The sequence below is a fragment of the Vipera berus genome (assembly GCF_964194415.1).
Source record: "Vipera berus genome assembly, chromosome: 6".
Taxonomy (NCBI): Eukaryota; Metazoa; Chordata; class Lepidosauria; order Squamata; family Viperidae; genus Vipera; species Vipera berus.
Genome location: NC_138208.1, coordinates 8,601,041 through 8,614,520, shown reverse-complemented (window position 1 = coordinate 8,614,520; position 13,480 = coordinate 8,601,041). Strand labels below are relative to the sequence as shown.

The 13,480-nt window shown below is 43.6% G+C and overlaps 1 protein-coding gene across 3 annotated transcripts in view; it reads right to left on the bottom strand.

The window, feature by feature from the left end:
• Nucleotides 1-13,480, bottom strand: part of ITPR2 (inositol 1,4,5-trisphosphate receptor type 2) — a 182,328-nt gene that overhangs the window by 46,014 nt on the left and 122,834 nt on the right. For all 3 annotated transcript variants that reach the window (XM_081330822.1, XM_081330820.1, XM_081330821.1), the window contains exons 40-45: nucleotides 12,558-12,741; nucleotides 9,631-9,887; nucleotides 8,329-8,529; nucleotides 4,313-4,423; nucleotides 2,691-2,786; nucleotides 1,203-1,322 (exon numbers count right to left, since the gene is read on the bottom strand). In XM_081330822.1, coding sequence (XP_081186948.1) covers nucleotides 1,203-1,322; nucleotides 2,691-2,786; nucleotides 4,313-4,423; nucleotides 8,329-8,529; nucleotides 9,631-9,887; nucleotides 12,558-12,741 — 969 coding nt within the window. The remainder of the gene's footprint in view (nucleotides 1-1,202; nucleotides 1,323-2,690; nucleotides 2,787-4,312; nucleotides 4,424-8,328; nucleotides 8,530-9,630; nucleotides 9,888-12,557; nucleotides 12,742-13,480) is intronic.

The following is a 13,480-nucleotide window of genomic DNA, read 5'->3' as shown; positions in this document are numbered from 1 at the left end:
TGTCTTCCAGACTTGGGGGTGGGGGGTGGGGGGGTGGGGGGAGAAACATGAGTTATGAACAGCTGAAAAAGCAGGAAGCAGAAAATAAATATGACGGAGATAAAAATCAATCAATCCATCAATCAAAATTGAGCCGGAAAGGTCCTTGGAGGTCTTCTAGTCCAGCCCCCTGCTCATTTCTCCAGGTTTTCAACTGTTTTCCATGAATCGATTTTCGTAAGGATATCACGTGACTTTGTGCTATATTTTGCAACTTCTTAACAAAAAGTGCTTTCATTCTCTGGGCAACTTCATTTCTTCGTCCTGTTTTTTTTTCACGAGCATCGGCAATGTTGGTGCAGGCAGTCCTCGACTTACAAGCGTTTGTTTAGTGACCAAAGTTGCGGCGGCACTGAAAAAAGCGACTTACGACCGTTTTCCACACTTACGACTGCTGCGGCATCCCCACGGTCACGTGATCAAGATTCAGACACTTGGACACTGACTCGTATTTCTGATCACAGTAGTGTCCCGGGGTCACGTGATCACCCTTTTGGGACCTTCTGATGAGCAAAGTCAATGGGGAAGCCAGATTCACTTAACAACGGTGTTGCTGACTTAACCACTAAAGTGATTCACTTCACAACTGCGGCAAGAAAGGTCGTAAACTGGAGCAAAACTCACTTAACAACTGTCTCAGCTTAGCAACAGAAAGGTTGGGCTCTGTTGCAGTCATAAGTCGAGGACTACCTGTATTCATCCAGGGATTTCTGACCGACATTTCTCTCCCTGTCTTCATCTTTTACATCAGGGGTCTTCAAACTTGGCCCTTTTACAACTTGTGGACTTCAACTCCCAGAATTCCTCAGTCAGGCACGCTGGTTGAGGAATTCTGGGAATTGAAGTCCACAAGCAGGGGTCTTCAAACTTGGCCCTTTTACGACTTGTGGACTTCAACTCCCAGAATTCCTCAGCCAGGCACGTCGGCTGAGGAATTCTGGGAGTTGAAGTCCACAAGTCATAAAAGAGCCAACTTTGAAGACCCCTGTCTTACACAAACATACACACATTTTAGAGAGAATTTCCAGTCTTGAGGTGCTTAAGCCCACAATCCCTATAACCGCCTCCCTCTTATGAGAGCTACTGAATGCTGTGAGACATTTTGTGACCCCTTCTATACAGAGTTGTCCTACAAAGCCCCAAAAGGCAACACAACAACATACCTGGTGAGCTAATATATAGATATTATGCCCAACATCTTTTGGTGAAATACTCTCATCCCCATTCTCCTCTTCCTGATCGTTCTCCACCCCCTGGTTGTACGCGTTCTTCATAACGTCCACCTAGAAAACAGATTTCTTTAATTACTGTATTAAATTGACTGAGATCTAAGCAGTGGTGGGATTCAAATAGGTGAACAACCGGTTCTCTAGGTGGATGCCTCTTCTGGAAGTCCATTCTGGGCCTAGGCAACAAAAAAATTAGCTACCGGTTCTGTCGAACCAGTGAGAACTAGCTGAATCCCACCACTGGCTCTAAGTGTTCTTTTGTTTCAGATAATAATATCTGCATATTCGTAATGCTTTGGTCCAATCTCAGTTCAATAATCTCTTTATATCCTACCTTATTTTTTTAATCGGCTGGCTGTATAACTTCAACCAGTATAAGTGGTATTAAGCCACAGTTCGTTTAATGAGCGTTCAAAGTTACAACGGCACAGACAAAAGTGACTTATGACCGTTTCTCACAGTTACGGCTGTTGCTGCCTCCCCATGGTCACGTGATCAAAATTCTGACCCTTGGCAAACTGGTTTCATATTTATGACGGTCGCAGTGTCCCAGGGTCACGTGATCCCCTTTGGCGACCTTCTGACAGGCAAAGTCAATGGGGAAAGCCAGATTCACTTAACTACCAGGTTATTAACTTAACAACCATGGTGTTTCACTTAACAACCGTGGCACGAAATGTCGTAAAATGAGGCAAAATTCACTTAACAAATGTCTTGCTTAGGAACAAAAAATTTGGGCCCCCAAGTGTGGTTGTAAGTCAAGGACCGCCTATATTCTAGTCATTGTGAGGGTCAAAACCACCTTGCTAGTTAGGACGCTGAGCTTGTCGATCAGAAGGTCGGCAGTTTGGCGGGTCAAATCCCAAGTGCCACGTAACAGAGTGAGCGCCTGTTACTCGTCCCAGCTTCTGCCAACCTAGCAGTTCGAAAGCACGTAAAAATGCAAGTAGAAAAATAGGGACCACTCCGGTGGGAAGGTAACAGCGTTCCGGGCGCCTTTGGTGTCTAGTCATGCCGGCCACATGACCACGGAGACGTCCTCGGACAAGCGCTGGCTCTTCGGCTTTGAAACGGAGATGAGCACCGGCCCCTAGAGTTGGAAATGACTAGCACGCAAGTGCGGGGGAACCTTTACCTTTACCTTTACTACCTTGACTCAGCCTTCCATCCTTCCGAGGTAGGTAAAATGAGGACCCAGATTGTTGGGGGCAATTAAGCTGACTTTGTAATAATGCCGCTTGGGGGGGTGTGTGAAAGCCCTAATAAGCAGGCATATACATAGAATGAAGGCTACTGCTAAGCTTGTAAGCCGCCCTGAGTCTTTGGAGAAGGGCGGGATATAAATGGAATTAAAATAAAAAAAATAAAAATGAAATATATTTTGCTGTGCTCAGTTATAAAACCAGGTAAAAAGATACTTACCAGCTCTTTTGGTCTCATGTTGAAAAGGACCCTTTCTGCATTTTCGCTGTCATGCCTGCTTTCCATTATAGCCAACAAAAGCTTAGAGGCGTTATTCTAAAAAAAAACATCAAGCCAAATTGAGACACCGTTAAAATCTACTTCATGGATTGATAACCCTTATTTTTCCTTTATCTGAAGTTGCAGGCACAGCCGTTCGTTATCAGACAAGGTTTTTAAATGCCTTGAATCTTTTGGTGGGTTTGTTGTTGCTGTTGTTGCTTTACGGAAGGCACGACGGCTTTATCACCATATTGCAGAACTTAATTAAAAATAAATAGATATTTATAAGAGCTGGAGGTGAGTGAAGAGAGCCTTTTCTGAAGTCTGTTTCCCAGACCGTGCATTGACTTAACAACTGTGGCGTTTGTTTTATGCAGCTTCCCAACTGCTGCAAAAAAAAAAAGTTAAAAAATTTGGGCAGTCATGTGACCAACCCATCTTACAACCATTATAACTTAAGACCATTATGGACAGGCTCCGTTACAGTTGTAATTTGAGGACTACCAACCTAGAACTAAGGAAAAATTTCCTGACTGTTAGAACAATTAACCAGTGGGATGGTTTGCCTTCAGAAGTTGTGGGTGCTCCGTCACTGTAAGGCAGGGGTCTTCAAACTTGGCCCTTTTATGACTTCTGGACTTCAACTCCCAGAATTCCTCAGCCAGGCACGCTGGCTGAGGAATTCTGGGAGCTGAAGTCCACAAGTCATAAAAGGGCCAAGTTTGAAGACCCCTGCTGTAAGGTTTGCGGAGAGGAGGAGGAGGAGGAGGAGGAGGAGGAGGAGGAGGAGGAGGAGGACCGTGGGGTCCCTGGTGCTCTCTGAGCTTGGCGGTTTTCTTGAGGACGTTTCATGACCCAAGTAGGTAACATCATCAGGGGTAGAAGGGAGTAGGGCTTGAGGAGAGGAGGAGGAGGAGGAGGAGGAGGAGGAGGACTATGGGGTCCTTGGTGCTCTCTGAGCTTGGCGGTATTCTTGAAGATGTTTCATGATCCAAACTAGGTAACATCATCAGTGCTAGAAGGGAGAGGGGTATGTGAGGAGGAGGAGGAGGAGGAGGACGACGACAGTGGGATCCTTGGTGATCTCTGAGCTTGGCAGTTTTCTTGCAGACGTTTCATTACCCAAGTAGGTAACATCATCAGGGCTAGAAGGGAGTAGGGCTTGAAGAGAGGAAGAGGAGGAGGAGGACTGTGGGGTCCTTGGTGCTCTCTGAGCTTGGCGGTTTTCTTGCAGACGTTTCATGACCCAAACTAGGTAACATCATCAATTCACCACAAACATCTGCAAGAAAACCGCCAAGCTCAGAGAGCACCAGGGACCCCTCATTTCAACCCTGAGCTATAAATATTCTCGTGTACAGAATATATGTTTGGATCTTGTCTCTCTCATTAGGACCAGCAGAGCAGCAGTTAAGACAGCTGACCTGACCCTCCCAAGAGTAGGCTAGAGCCGTGCGCTTCTTCTCCTGACCATGGATGAGATACTTCTGTCCTTCTTACATCCATCTCCAATTGTGACAGTGGGAGCCCAATGAGGTCAAGAAAGATGGGGACGATGTACACATGGTGGAATTTCATACCTTCAACTGTAGCACCAGGTCCATCCGATATTTCCCAAGAGGATTGATATCATTTAGGATCAGTGCGATGATGATGTCAATGCCATTAGACTCATGGGTGGCTATGCAGGTCTGCAAAAAGCAAATGAAGACATAACAACACATGGCATAAAAAATAGTTCCCTTCCTTTCCCCCTTTCTCCGAAAGATGAATAATATCCTAAACTAAGGAATCATCTAAGGCAGTGGTAGGCAACCTTGGCTCTTTTATGACTCGTGGACTTCAACTCCCAGAATTCCTGAGCCAGCCACGCTGAGGGAAAAGGGAGAGGTTTCCAAGCTGAGCCATGCTGGCTCAGGAATTCTGGGAGTTGAAGTCCACGAGTCATAAAAGGGCCAAGGTCGCCTACCCCTGAGCTAAGGAGATTCTGAGTCACCCCAGGTGATGTGGTGGTCCCAAAGGTGCTTTGTTTCAAAAGGCAGCCGGACTTTCTTCTTTTGCTCGAAGATGTTTTTGTTTCTCACCCAAGAATCTCCTTCGGTTCCGACTGAACGGTGGGGGATTTCAAAGCGGAACTGAAGACGCTTCTTGGATGAGAAGCGAAACGTCTTCAAGGAAAAGCAAGAAAGTCCAGTTGCCTTTTGAAACAAAGCCTCTTTGGGACATCCCAAAGGATTTGATTCATTTGCCGTGCATCTTTCTACCAGGGAAAACGTGCAGAGCGGTGGACAAAAGGCACGATAAACAGCACCGTTGTAAATACTGTACATCTTCTCCAGTGGAAAAAGTACGCAATGGAGCAACTCAGCCAACAGACTACCCTCATTTCCCTCAAAAGGTCATGCAAACTGGAGGGATTCCATGGCAGACATAATCCTCTTAAGTGCGGCAAACCAGAGCATGCTAATTCAACATTTAACTCGCATACAGTGCTTGCGTGCACGTAGGACGTTGCTGACAGCTACGCTGCCCATTTCCTCTGCGTGGAAACAAAAAAACACAAAACAATGATGGACAGCCCCAAAGGGCAACTGGACTTTCTTGGGGGTTTTTTTCCTTGAAAACATTTTGCTTTTTCTTCCAGGTTTTGAAGAAGAACTGAAGAAGCTTCTCGGATAAGATGCGAAACATTTTTAACAAAAAAAAAAAACAAAAACCAACAACCCACAAATAAGTCCAATTGGCTGTTGAAAATCACCTTTGGGACCACCGTGACCTGGATGATTGAGAACATCCATAGACAGTGACGGACTGGTATAGGCTTTCGTCAAGGAGGCAGGGTCTTGCTCCCTCAAAACCCACGATATCAAACAGAAGTGGAATACTTGTGGGGGTCAGGGTTGAACTGTGGGGGTCCTTGGTGCTCGTTGAGCTTGATGACTTTCTAGCAGACATTTCATGGCCCAACTCGGTAACATCATCAGTGCTAGAAGACAGGATGGTTTGCTCGCTGTTTATATTCCAGCGGTGTGCCCTTTCGGTGTTGGCGGGAGTGTGGTTTTCTTCTTTCTGGATCCTTGATTGGGCTATTTACTATTTGATTGTCTACGGAGATTCTCAGCCATTCAGGTCACGGGTGTCCCAAAGGGGCTTCAGTTCTGAAGAACTGAACTGAAGAAGCTTCTGGGATGAGAAGCGAAACGTCTTCAAGGAAAAGCAAAGAAAGCCCAGTTGGCTTTTGGAAAAAAAAAACACCTTTGGATTTACTCTTGGATTGTTTGCCTGAGTTTCAGTCCATGGATGTTTTTGCCAAGTAAAGATCTATTTCTGGCTTTAAAAGAAAAGTGTCTGATCACCGTCATATGACTACGGGACAATTCAGATGGCTATAAGTGTGACTGGGTTGCCAAGCAACCAAAAGGCGGTCACGTGACCGTGGCAGAGGGCAGCCATCGGAAGTTCAAAACAGAGTCATAAGTAGCGCTGGTTGTGAAGTAATTCTATTCAAAATGGAATTGTTACCATTGTCAATCCGTAAGAATGCCAAAGGTGCTTTTTCAAGAGGCAACTGGACTTCCTTGTTTTTCTTTGAAGAGTTTTTTTTGGCTTCTCCTCCAAGAAGCTTCTTCAGCTCTGACTGGATGATGGGGAATGGAAGGAGCTGAGCTGAAGTCAGAGCTGAAGAAGCTTCTTGGATGAGAAGCAAAACGTCTTCAAAAGAAAAACAAGAAAGTCCAGTTGCCTCTTGAAAAAGCACCTTTGGGACAAACCATGACCTGGATGACTGAGCACCCCCATATAGACAACCCATAAGAATGTTTCATGACTATTTCAAACTTATCTTTTTGCCAGATTTAGCCCTACAAACCCTTCACTGCAACACATCTATGGAGAGTCTCAGTCATCCAAGTCATGGTTGTCCCAAAGGTGCTTTTTTCAAGAGGCAACTGGACTTCCTTGTTTTTCTTTGAAGACTTTTTTTTGCTTCTTCTCCAAGAAGCTTCTTCAGCTCTGACTGGATGATGGGGAATGGAAGGAGCTGAGCTGAAGTCAGAGCTGAAGAAGCTTCTTGGATGAGAAGCAAAACGTCTTCAAAAGAAAAACAAGAAAGTCCAGTTGCCTCTTGAAAAAGCACCTTTGGGACAAACCATGACCTGGATGACTGAACACCCCCATATAGACAACCCGTAAGAATGTTTCATGACTATTTCAAACTTATCTTTTTGCCAGATTTAGCCCTACAAACCCTTCACTGCAACACATCTATGGAGATTCTCAGTCATCCAAGTCATGGTTGTCCCAAAGGTGCTTTTTTCAAGAGGCAACTGGACTTAATCTTGTTTTTCTTTGAAGGCATTTTGCTTCTCATCCAAGAAGCTTCTTCAGCTCTGACTGGATGGTGGGGAACGGAAGGATTTATATTCCTTGCGGATAGCTGGCCTCAATGACTCTCTAAAAGAATGCAAAGAATATAAATCCTTCTGCTCCCCACCATCCAGTCAGAGCTGAAGAAGCTTCTAGGATGAGAAGCGAAACGTCTTCAAGGAAAAGCGAAGAAAGTCCAGTTGGCTTTTGAAAAAAAAGCACATCTTTGGGATTACTCTTGGATTGTTTGCCTGAGTTCTTAGATGGTAATTGGATAGTACAGAGCAAACCCCACTCCCTTCTAGCACTGACGATGTTGCCTAGTTGGGTAATGAAACGTCTACAGGAAACAAACAAGCTTAGAGACTTCCAAGGTCCCCACAACCTGTGATATCACACAATCTACTGGAACATATGGTGGGTGGGGGTGGGGAAGATCTCATCCCTGGACTGAATCCAGATCCCGGTCCCTGTTCTAAAAAAGTGTGCAAGAATTGGGGATCTAAACGACCAATAGAAGAAATACCTCATTTACCACAGTTTCCCCAATAGAAAGGCCATGTTTTCAATCACAGAGAAGAGAAACAAAGATGATCAGGGGACTGGAGGCTAAAACATATAAGGAACGGTTGCTGGAATTGGGTGTGTCTAGTTTAATGAAGAGAAGGACCAGGGGGGACATGATAGCCATGTTCCAATATCTCAGGGGCTGCCCCAAAGAAGAGGGAGTCAAGCTATTCTCCAAAGTGCCTCAAGGCAGGAGAAGAAGCAATGGATGGAAACTAACCCAAGAGAGAAGCAACCTAGAACTAAGGAGAAACTTCCTGACAGTCAGAACAATTAACCAGTGGAACAACCTGCATCCAGAAGCTGTGAATGCTCCAACACTGGAAGTTTTTAAGAAGAGACTGGACAGCCATTTGTCTGAAATGGTATAGGTTTTCCTGCCTGAGCAGGGGGTTGAACTAGATGACCTCCAAGGTTCCTTCCAACATCATCATCATCATCATCATTATGGTATAGGTTTTCCTGCCTGAGCAGGGGGTTGAACTAGATGACCTCCAAGGTTCCTTCCAACATTATTATTATTATTATTATTATTATTATTATTATTATTATTATTATTATTATTATTATTATTATTATTATTATTAATGAGGGATTTTTGAAACGAAGAAAGAAAATCTGAGTTCACATTCAGTTCAGATTCTTCTCTGGGGGCTAAACCTACCTGATTTTCATGGCAGGGGCCTTGACAGTACTCAGTCAAACTTTCAAGGGTTTGATTCACCAAAGCTACGTTTTTTTCTTTGATGTATAGGCCCAGAAGTCCTAGCCCACCTGTGGTACTTCCGCAAATACAATCCAAAAACTGAAGGGTCTCACATACTAGGTTGTAGTTTGTCTTGTTGTTCTGGTTTCTTAAAAAGTTCTGGAAAAAGAAGGAAACAAAACAACTGACGAAAAATAGGTAATGGTTCGAATGAGAGATAATGCTAAGCCAGGGTTGGAAGACTTAACTATTGGGATTTGGTGTGATTCTGACTGTAACGTATCTTTCTTTTAACTCAGTTTGAAAAAAGAATCAAAGTCATGGTCTAACATGGATTTTTAAAGTGTAGTTTATACTGTGGCTATTTAACATTGTATCATGATCGACATTACCATAAATTTAACGATTAGTAAAAGGTAAAAGGTAAAGGTTCCCCCGCACATGTGTGCTAGTCGTTTCCGACTCTAGGGGCCGGTGCTCATCTCCGTTTCAAAGCCGAAGAGCCAGCGCTTGTCCGAGGATGTCTCCGTGGTCATGTGGCCGGCATGACTAGACGCCAAAGGCGCACGGAACGCTGTTACCTTCCCACCGTAGTGGTCCCTATTTTTCTACTTGCATTTTTAGGTGCTTTCGAACTGCTAGGTTGGCAGAAGCTGGGACGAGTAACAGGCGCTCACTCTGTTACGCGGCACTCGGGATTTGACCCGCCAAACTGCCGACCTTCTGATCGACAAGCTCAGCGGCCTAACCCACTGAGCCACCGCTCAGCGTTTTATATATATATTGGACTTGTGCCCAATTCACAGCATGATATATAGTTAAATAGCTGAACAAATAATGAACAAAAATAGATAAATTGCTCTAAAGCATGACTGGCGGATTATACCATTATAAACTCAATTCAAGGCTCTAAAACAGAGGTCTTCAAACTTGGCCCTTTCATGACTTGTGGACTTCAAGTCCCAGAATTCCTCAGCCAGACACGCTGGGTGAGGAATTCTGGGAGCTGAAGTCCACAAGTCATAAAAGGGCCAAGTCTGAAGACCCCCCGCTCTAAAGCATGGTTATCGCAAGTCCACCCAGTATTAATTAGATCAGTATTCTAAAATATTTAAATATGTGTAGATGTGGTATGCGAGGTGCGGTCATACTTATAAAGCGGTACTAATACTTCACATGATTTTTTATTTTATGCCTCTGTTTATAGAACCCAAGATTGTATTAGCCTTCACTCTAAAATACACTATAATAATAGCCTACCTGAAGTTCTCGATTGTGATTCTCACACAGCAATTGGAGAAACCTCAAGATGGGTTGCATGATCACAATGGTGGGACTCATGGTCATTTCTTCGGAAGATTTTTCATCCGTGCATCCCACATCTGACCCTGGACCCATGAGGTCAGTTTCTGGATCCATTTCTCTGCGATACATGCAATAAGCTTTGGATGTTGCAGTGGAAGCTTCCGCCAATTGTCCTTTCATTCCTTCTTTCAGATGCAGGTTGGAATCCCTAACTGTAGATAAGTTAAAAGAAACACAATTGCAATTAAATAATGTACTGTAAGGACCAGGAGGGGGTTTTATCTGTCGATCCTTTGAGTCCATGCTGACACCTGGTGATTTAGATGGATCACTCCCTGGAGTTTTTACGACAATATGAAAACGGTTGGGTGTGGTTGGCTAGGTGGTTTGTTGGGGTGTATATTTTGTGTTTTTGCATTATTTTCGTCAGGGTTATTGTTGTTTTTTTCTTTCTATAAGGCACAAGGCATCTTGGTTGAGCTGGACGGCCATATAAATGTTATCAATCAATCAATATTCTAACTAACACCCATGATCTTACCACCTCCCCATAGCCCTCCAACCAGTGGTGGGATTCAGCCGGTTCACACCACAACCGATAGCTAATTTTTTGTTGCCCAGGCCCAGAATGGACTTCCGGAAGTGGCATCCACAAAGAGAACCAGTTGTTCACATATTTGTATCCCACCACTGTCTCCAACCCCACCCCCCAACTCCTATGCTTCCAGGAGTGAAGATCTGGTGGTTTGATTTGATTGATGAATATGCATATACTGTAGGAGGTTGAAACTTAACATTAAGAAAAGCAAGATCATGGCATCTGGCCCTCTCAATTTCTGGCAAATAGATGGGGAAGAAATGGAGGTAGTGACAGATTTCATTTTCCTGGGCTCCAAGATCACTGCAGATGGGGACTGTAGCCAAGAAATTAAAAGACACTTGCTCCTGGGAACGAAAACCATGGCAAATCTAGACAGCACACTAAAAAGCAGAGACATCACCCTGTCAACAAAAGTGCGTATAGTCAAGGCTATGGTCTTTCAAGTTGCAATGTATGGCTGTGAAAGTTGGACCATAAGAAAGGCTGAGCACCAAAGAATTGAGGCCTTTGAACTATGGTGCTGGAGAAGACTCCTGCGAGTCCCTTGGACTGCAAGGCGATCAAACCGGTCAGTCCTAGAGGAGATCAACCCTGACGGCTCTTTAGAAGGCCAGATCCTGAAGTTGAAACTCAAATACTTTGGCCCCCTAATGAGAAGGAAGGACTCACTGGAGAAGAGCCTAATACTGGGAAAGATTGAGGGCAAGAGAAGAATGGGACGACAGAGAATGAGGTGGCTGCATGGAGTCACTAAAGCAGTAGGTGTGAGCTTAAATGGACTCCAGAAGATGGTAGAGGACAGGAAGGCCTGGAGGAACGTTGCCCATGGGGTCGCGATGGGTCGGACACGACTTCGCAGCTAACAACAAAATACTGTAGGAGAAGGACAGGCAGAGCCTGGGGTCAGTGTCAAGAAAGGAATCAGCCTAGAGTCCATTACGTTACCACAAAGGATCTAAGTTCAACCCTCTTGAATTCCATTGACTCTTATCTAGTGACAATCCAGTGCTGACCATTAGCTGACTAGATACTTGTGTATAGGGTTATTGAGCAATAAATCGTCTCAACCGGAACTTAACATGTGATCCAGATTCTTTCTGCCCGACACATACTTACTTCACCCAGGCTCAAAACAATTGTTGGTGGCACAATCTCCCTGCCCATAAATCCTGGGAGAAGTAAGAAGCTGTTTGAGGTTATGACAGATAAATGCTACTTTCATGCTTCAGTAAACCTTTTGAGATCAAATCAAATTCACTGCTCAACCCTTATGGCTAAGCGTGCCTGTCTTACATCAATCATGGCGCCAACAACTTGAGCAGTTAAAAAAGTTGGCATCTCACAGATCGCGTTTATTCCAGGAAAATTCCCTAACAATTTTTATCCCTTATTTATAATAATGACAACTAATTTATAATGAATAAATATAGGTAGTCCTCGACTTACAACAGTTCATTTGGTGACCGTCTAAAGCTACAATGGCAATGAAAAATGTGAGTTATGACCATTGTTCATACTTCCAACCGTTGCAGCATCCCCCTGGTCACATGATCAAAATTCAGACACTTGGCAACTGACTCATATTTATGACGGTTGCAGCGTCCTGGGGATCATGTGATCCCCTTTTAGTTTATTGAATGTAGTTTATTGAATTTATATTTATTTTGCAACCTTCTGACAAGCAAAGTCAACGGGGAATGCCAGATTCACTTAACAACCGTCTTGCTAACTTAACCACTTCAGTGATTCACTTAACAGTGGTCGTAAAATGGGGCAAAACTCAGTTAACAAATTTCTCACTCAGCAACTGAAATGTTGGGTTCAGTTGTGGCCGCAAGTCGAGGACTACACATAGATAAATAAAGTAATAATCAAAATAATAAATGAACAAACTTAGTTGTTTGTGTTTTTAATTACTGATTGTTTTATTTTGTTCCTATTTATTTTTACCGTTAGCTGCTTAGAGTCATGTATATGAGAAGGGCAGCCATATAAATTTATGGCAAAATGAACGAATGAATTCTTTAACAGTAGAACTGTACTTCGATGTATGTCATACATAGGTTATCTTGAATTCCTAAAAAGCACAATAATGATTTAGGAAAACCTTGATTTATTAATTAGGTTTTTTTGCTCAGGTAGTAAATATCAATGTGGGCCACACAAGTGCTCTTATTCCTTTTTTAAAAAAAAAATTAACCAAAATCTCTTTTTCTCCTGACTGCACTGAAACCAGCCTAGGGAAAGAAATACCCCCCCCCTTTTTTTTTTGTCTGGTTACCTCTCTTCTTGGGAGCTGACAAGATCAGGTCTGTTTCCTCGTCCTTCTTTTTGATGCTCAAATCAATTGTGTTTACCGTCACCGTGGACCGAATTTCCTGCTGGGCTGTTTTCATCCGATCATACAAAACTTTAAAAAACTTTTCGGATTTTTTCCGTTCGTTTAATTGTTGATAAAAAGAATACTAAAAGAGAAGGGGGAAAAATTACAACAGAAAACGAAGCATGGGGATCTATCACTAAGGGACTCGGTAAGGGCAATGGGTTTGAACACATTCAAATGGATCATTCATAAAGTCATCGTTACTCCTACATAACCTGTATTAATTGATCAGAGAACCTGTCCTTCATTTTTCACATCACCCCTGCCTATCTTCCCAATTTAAATCCTAATCACCCAAGCGTCAACTTTGTGAGGTAGTCCAGATAAGAGGCACCCCTAAAAAGCTCTAACTTTATTGTGAGGTCACATTTTAACGGAATGCAACTGAGTCCATACTTTCCGTTGCTAAGCGGGACAGTTGTTAAGTGAGTTTTGCTGCCTTTTTACAACTTTTCTTGCCACAGATGGTTCAGCGGTTCCCTGCAGTTGTTGAGTTAGTCACATGGGTTCTTAAGTGAATCCAGCTTCTCTGTTAACCTTGCTGGTCAGGTCACAAAAGGAGATGACATGACCCGGGGGACACTGCAACCGTCATAAATATGAGTCAGTTGCCAAGCGTCTGAATTTTGATCGTGTGACCACGAGGAAGGATGAAATGGTCTTTAAGTGTGAAAAACGGTCATAGGTCAGTGCTGATGTAACTTTGAACGGTCACTAAACAAACTGTCGTAAGTTGAGGACCTCCGGTATGGCTAGTATTTCTCTCCCCCCACCCTTATCTTTGCAGTCCAAGAAATTAGAGAAGTTTCCTTCTGAGACAT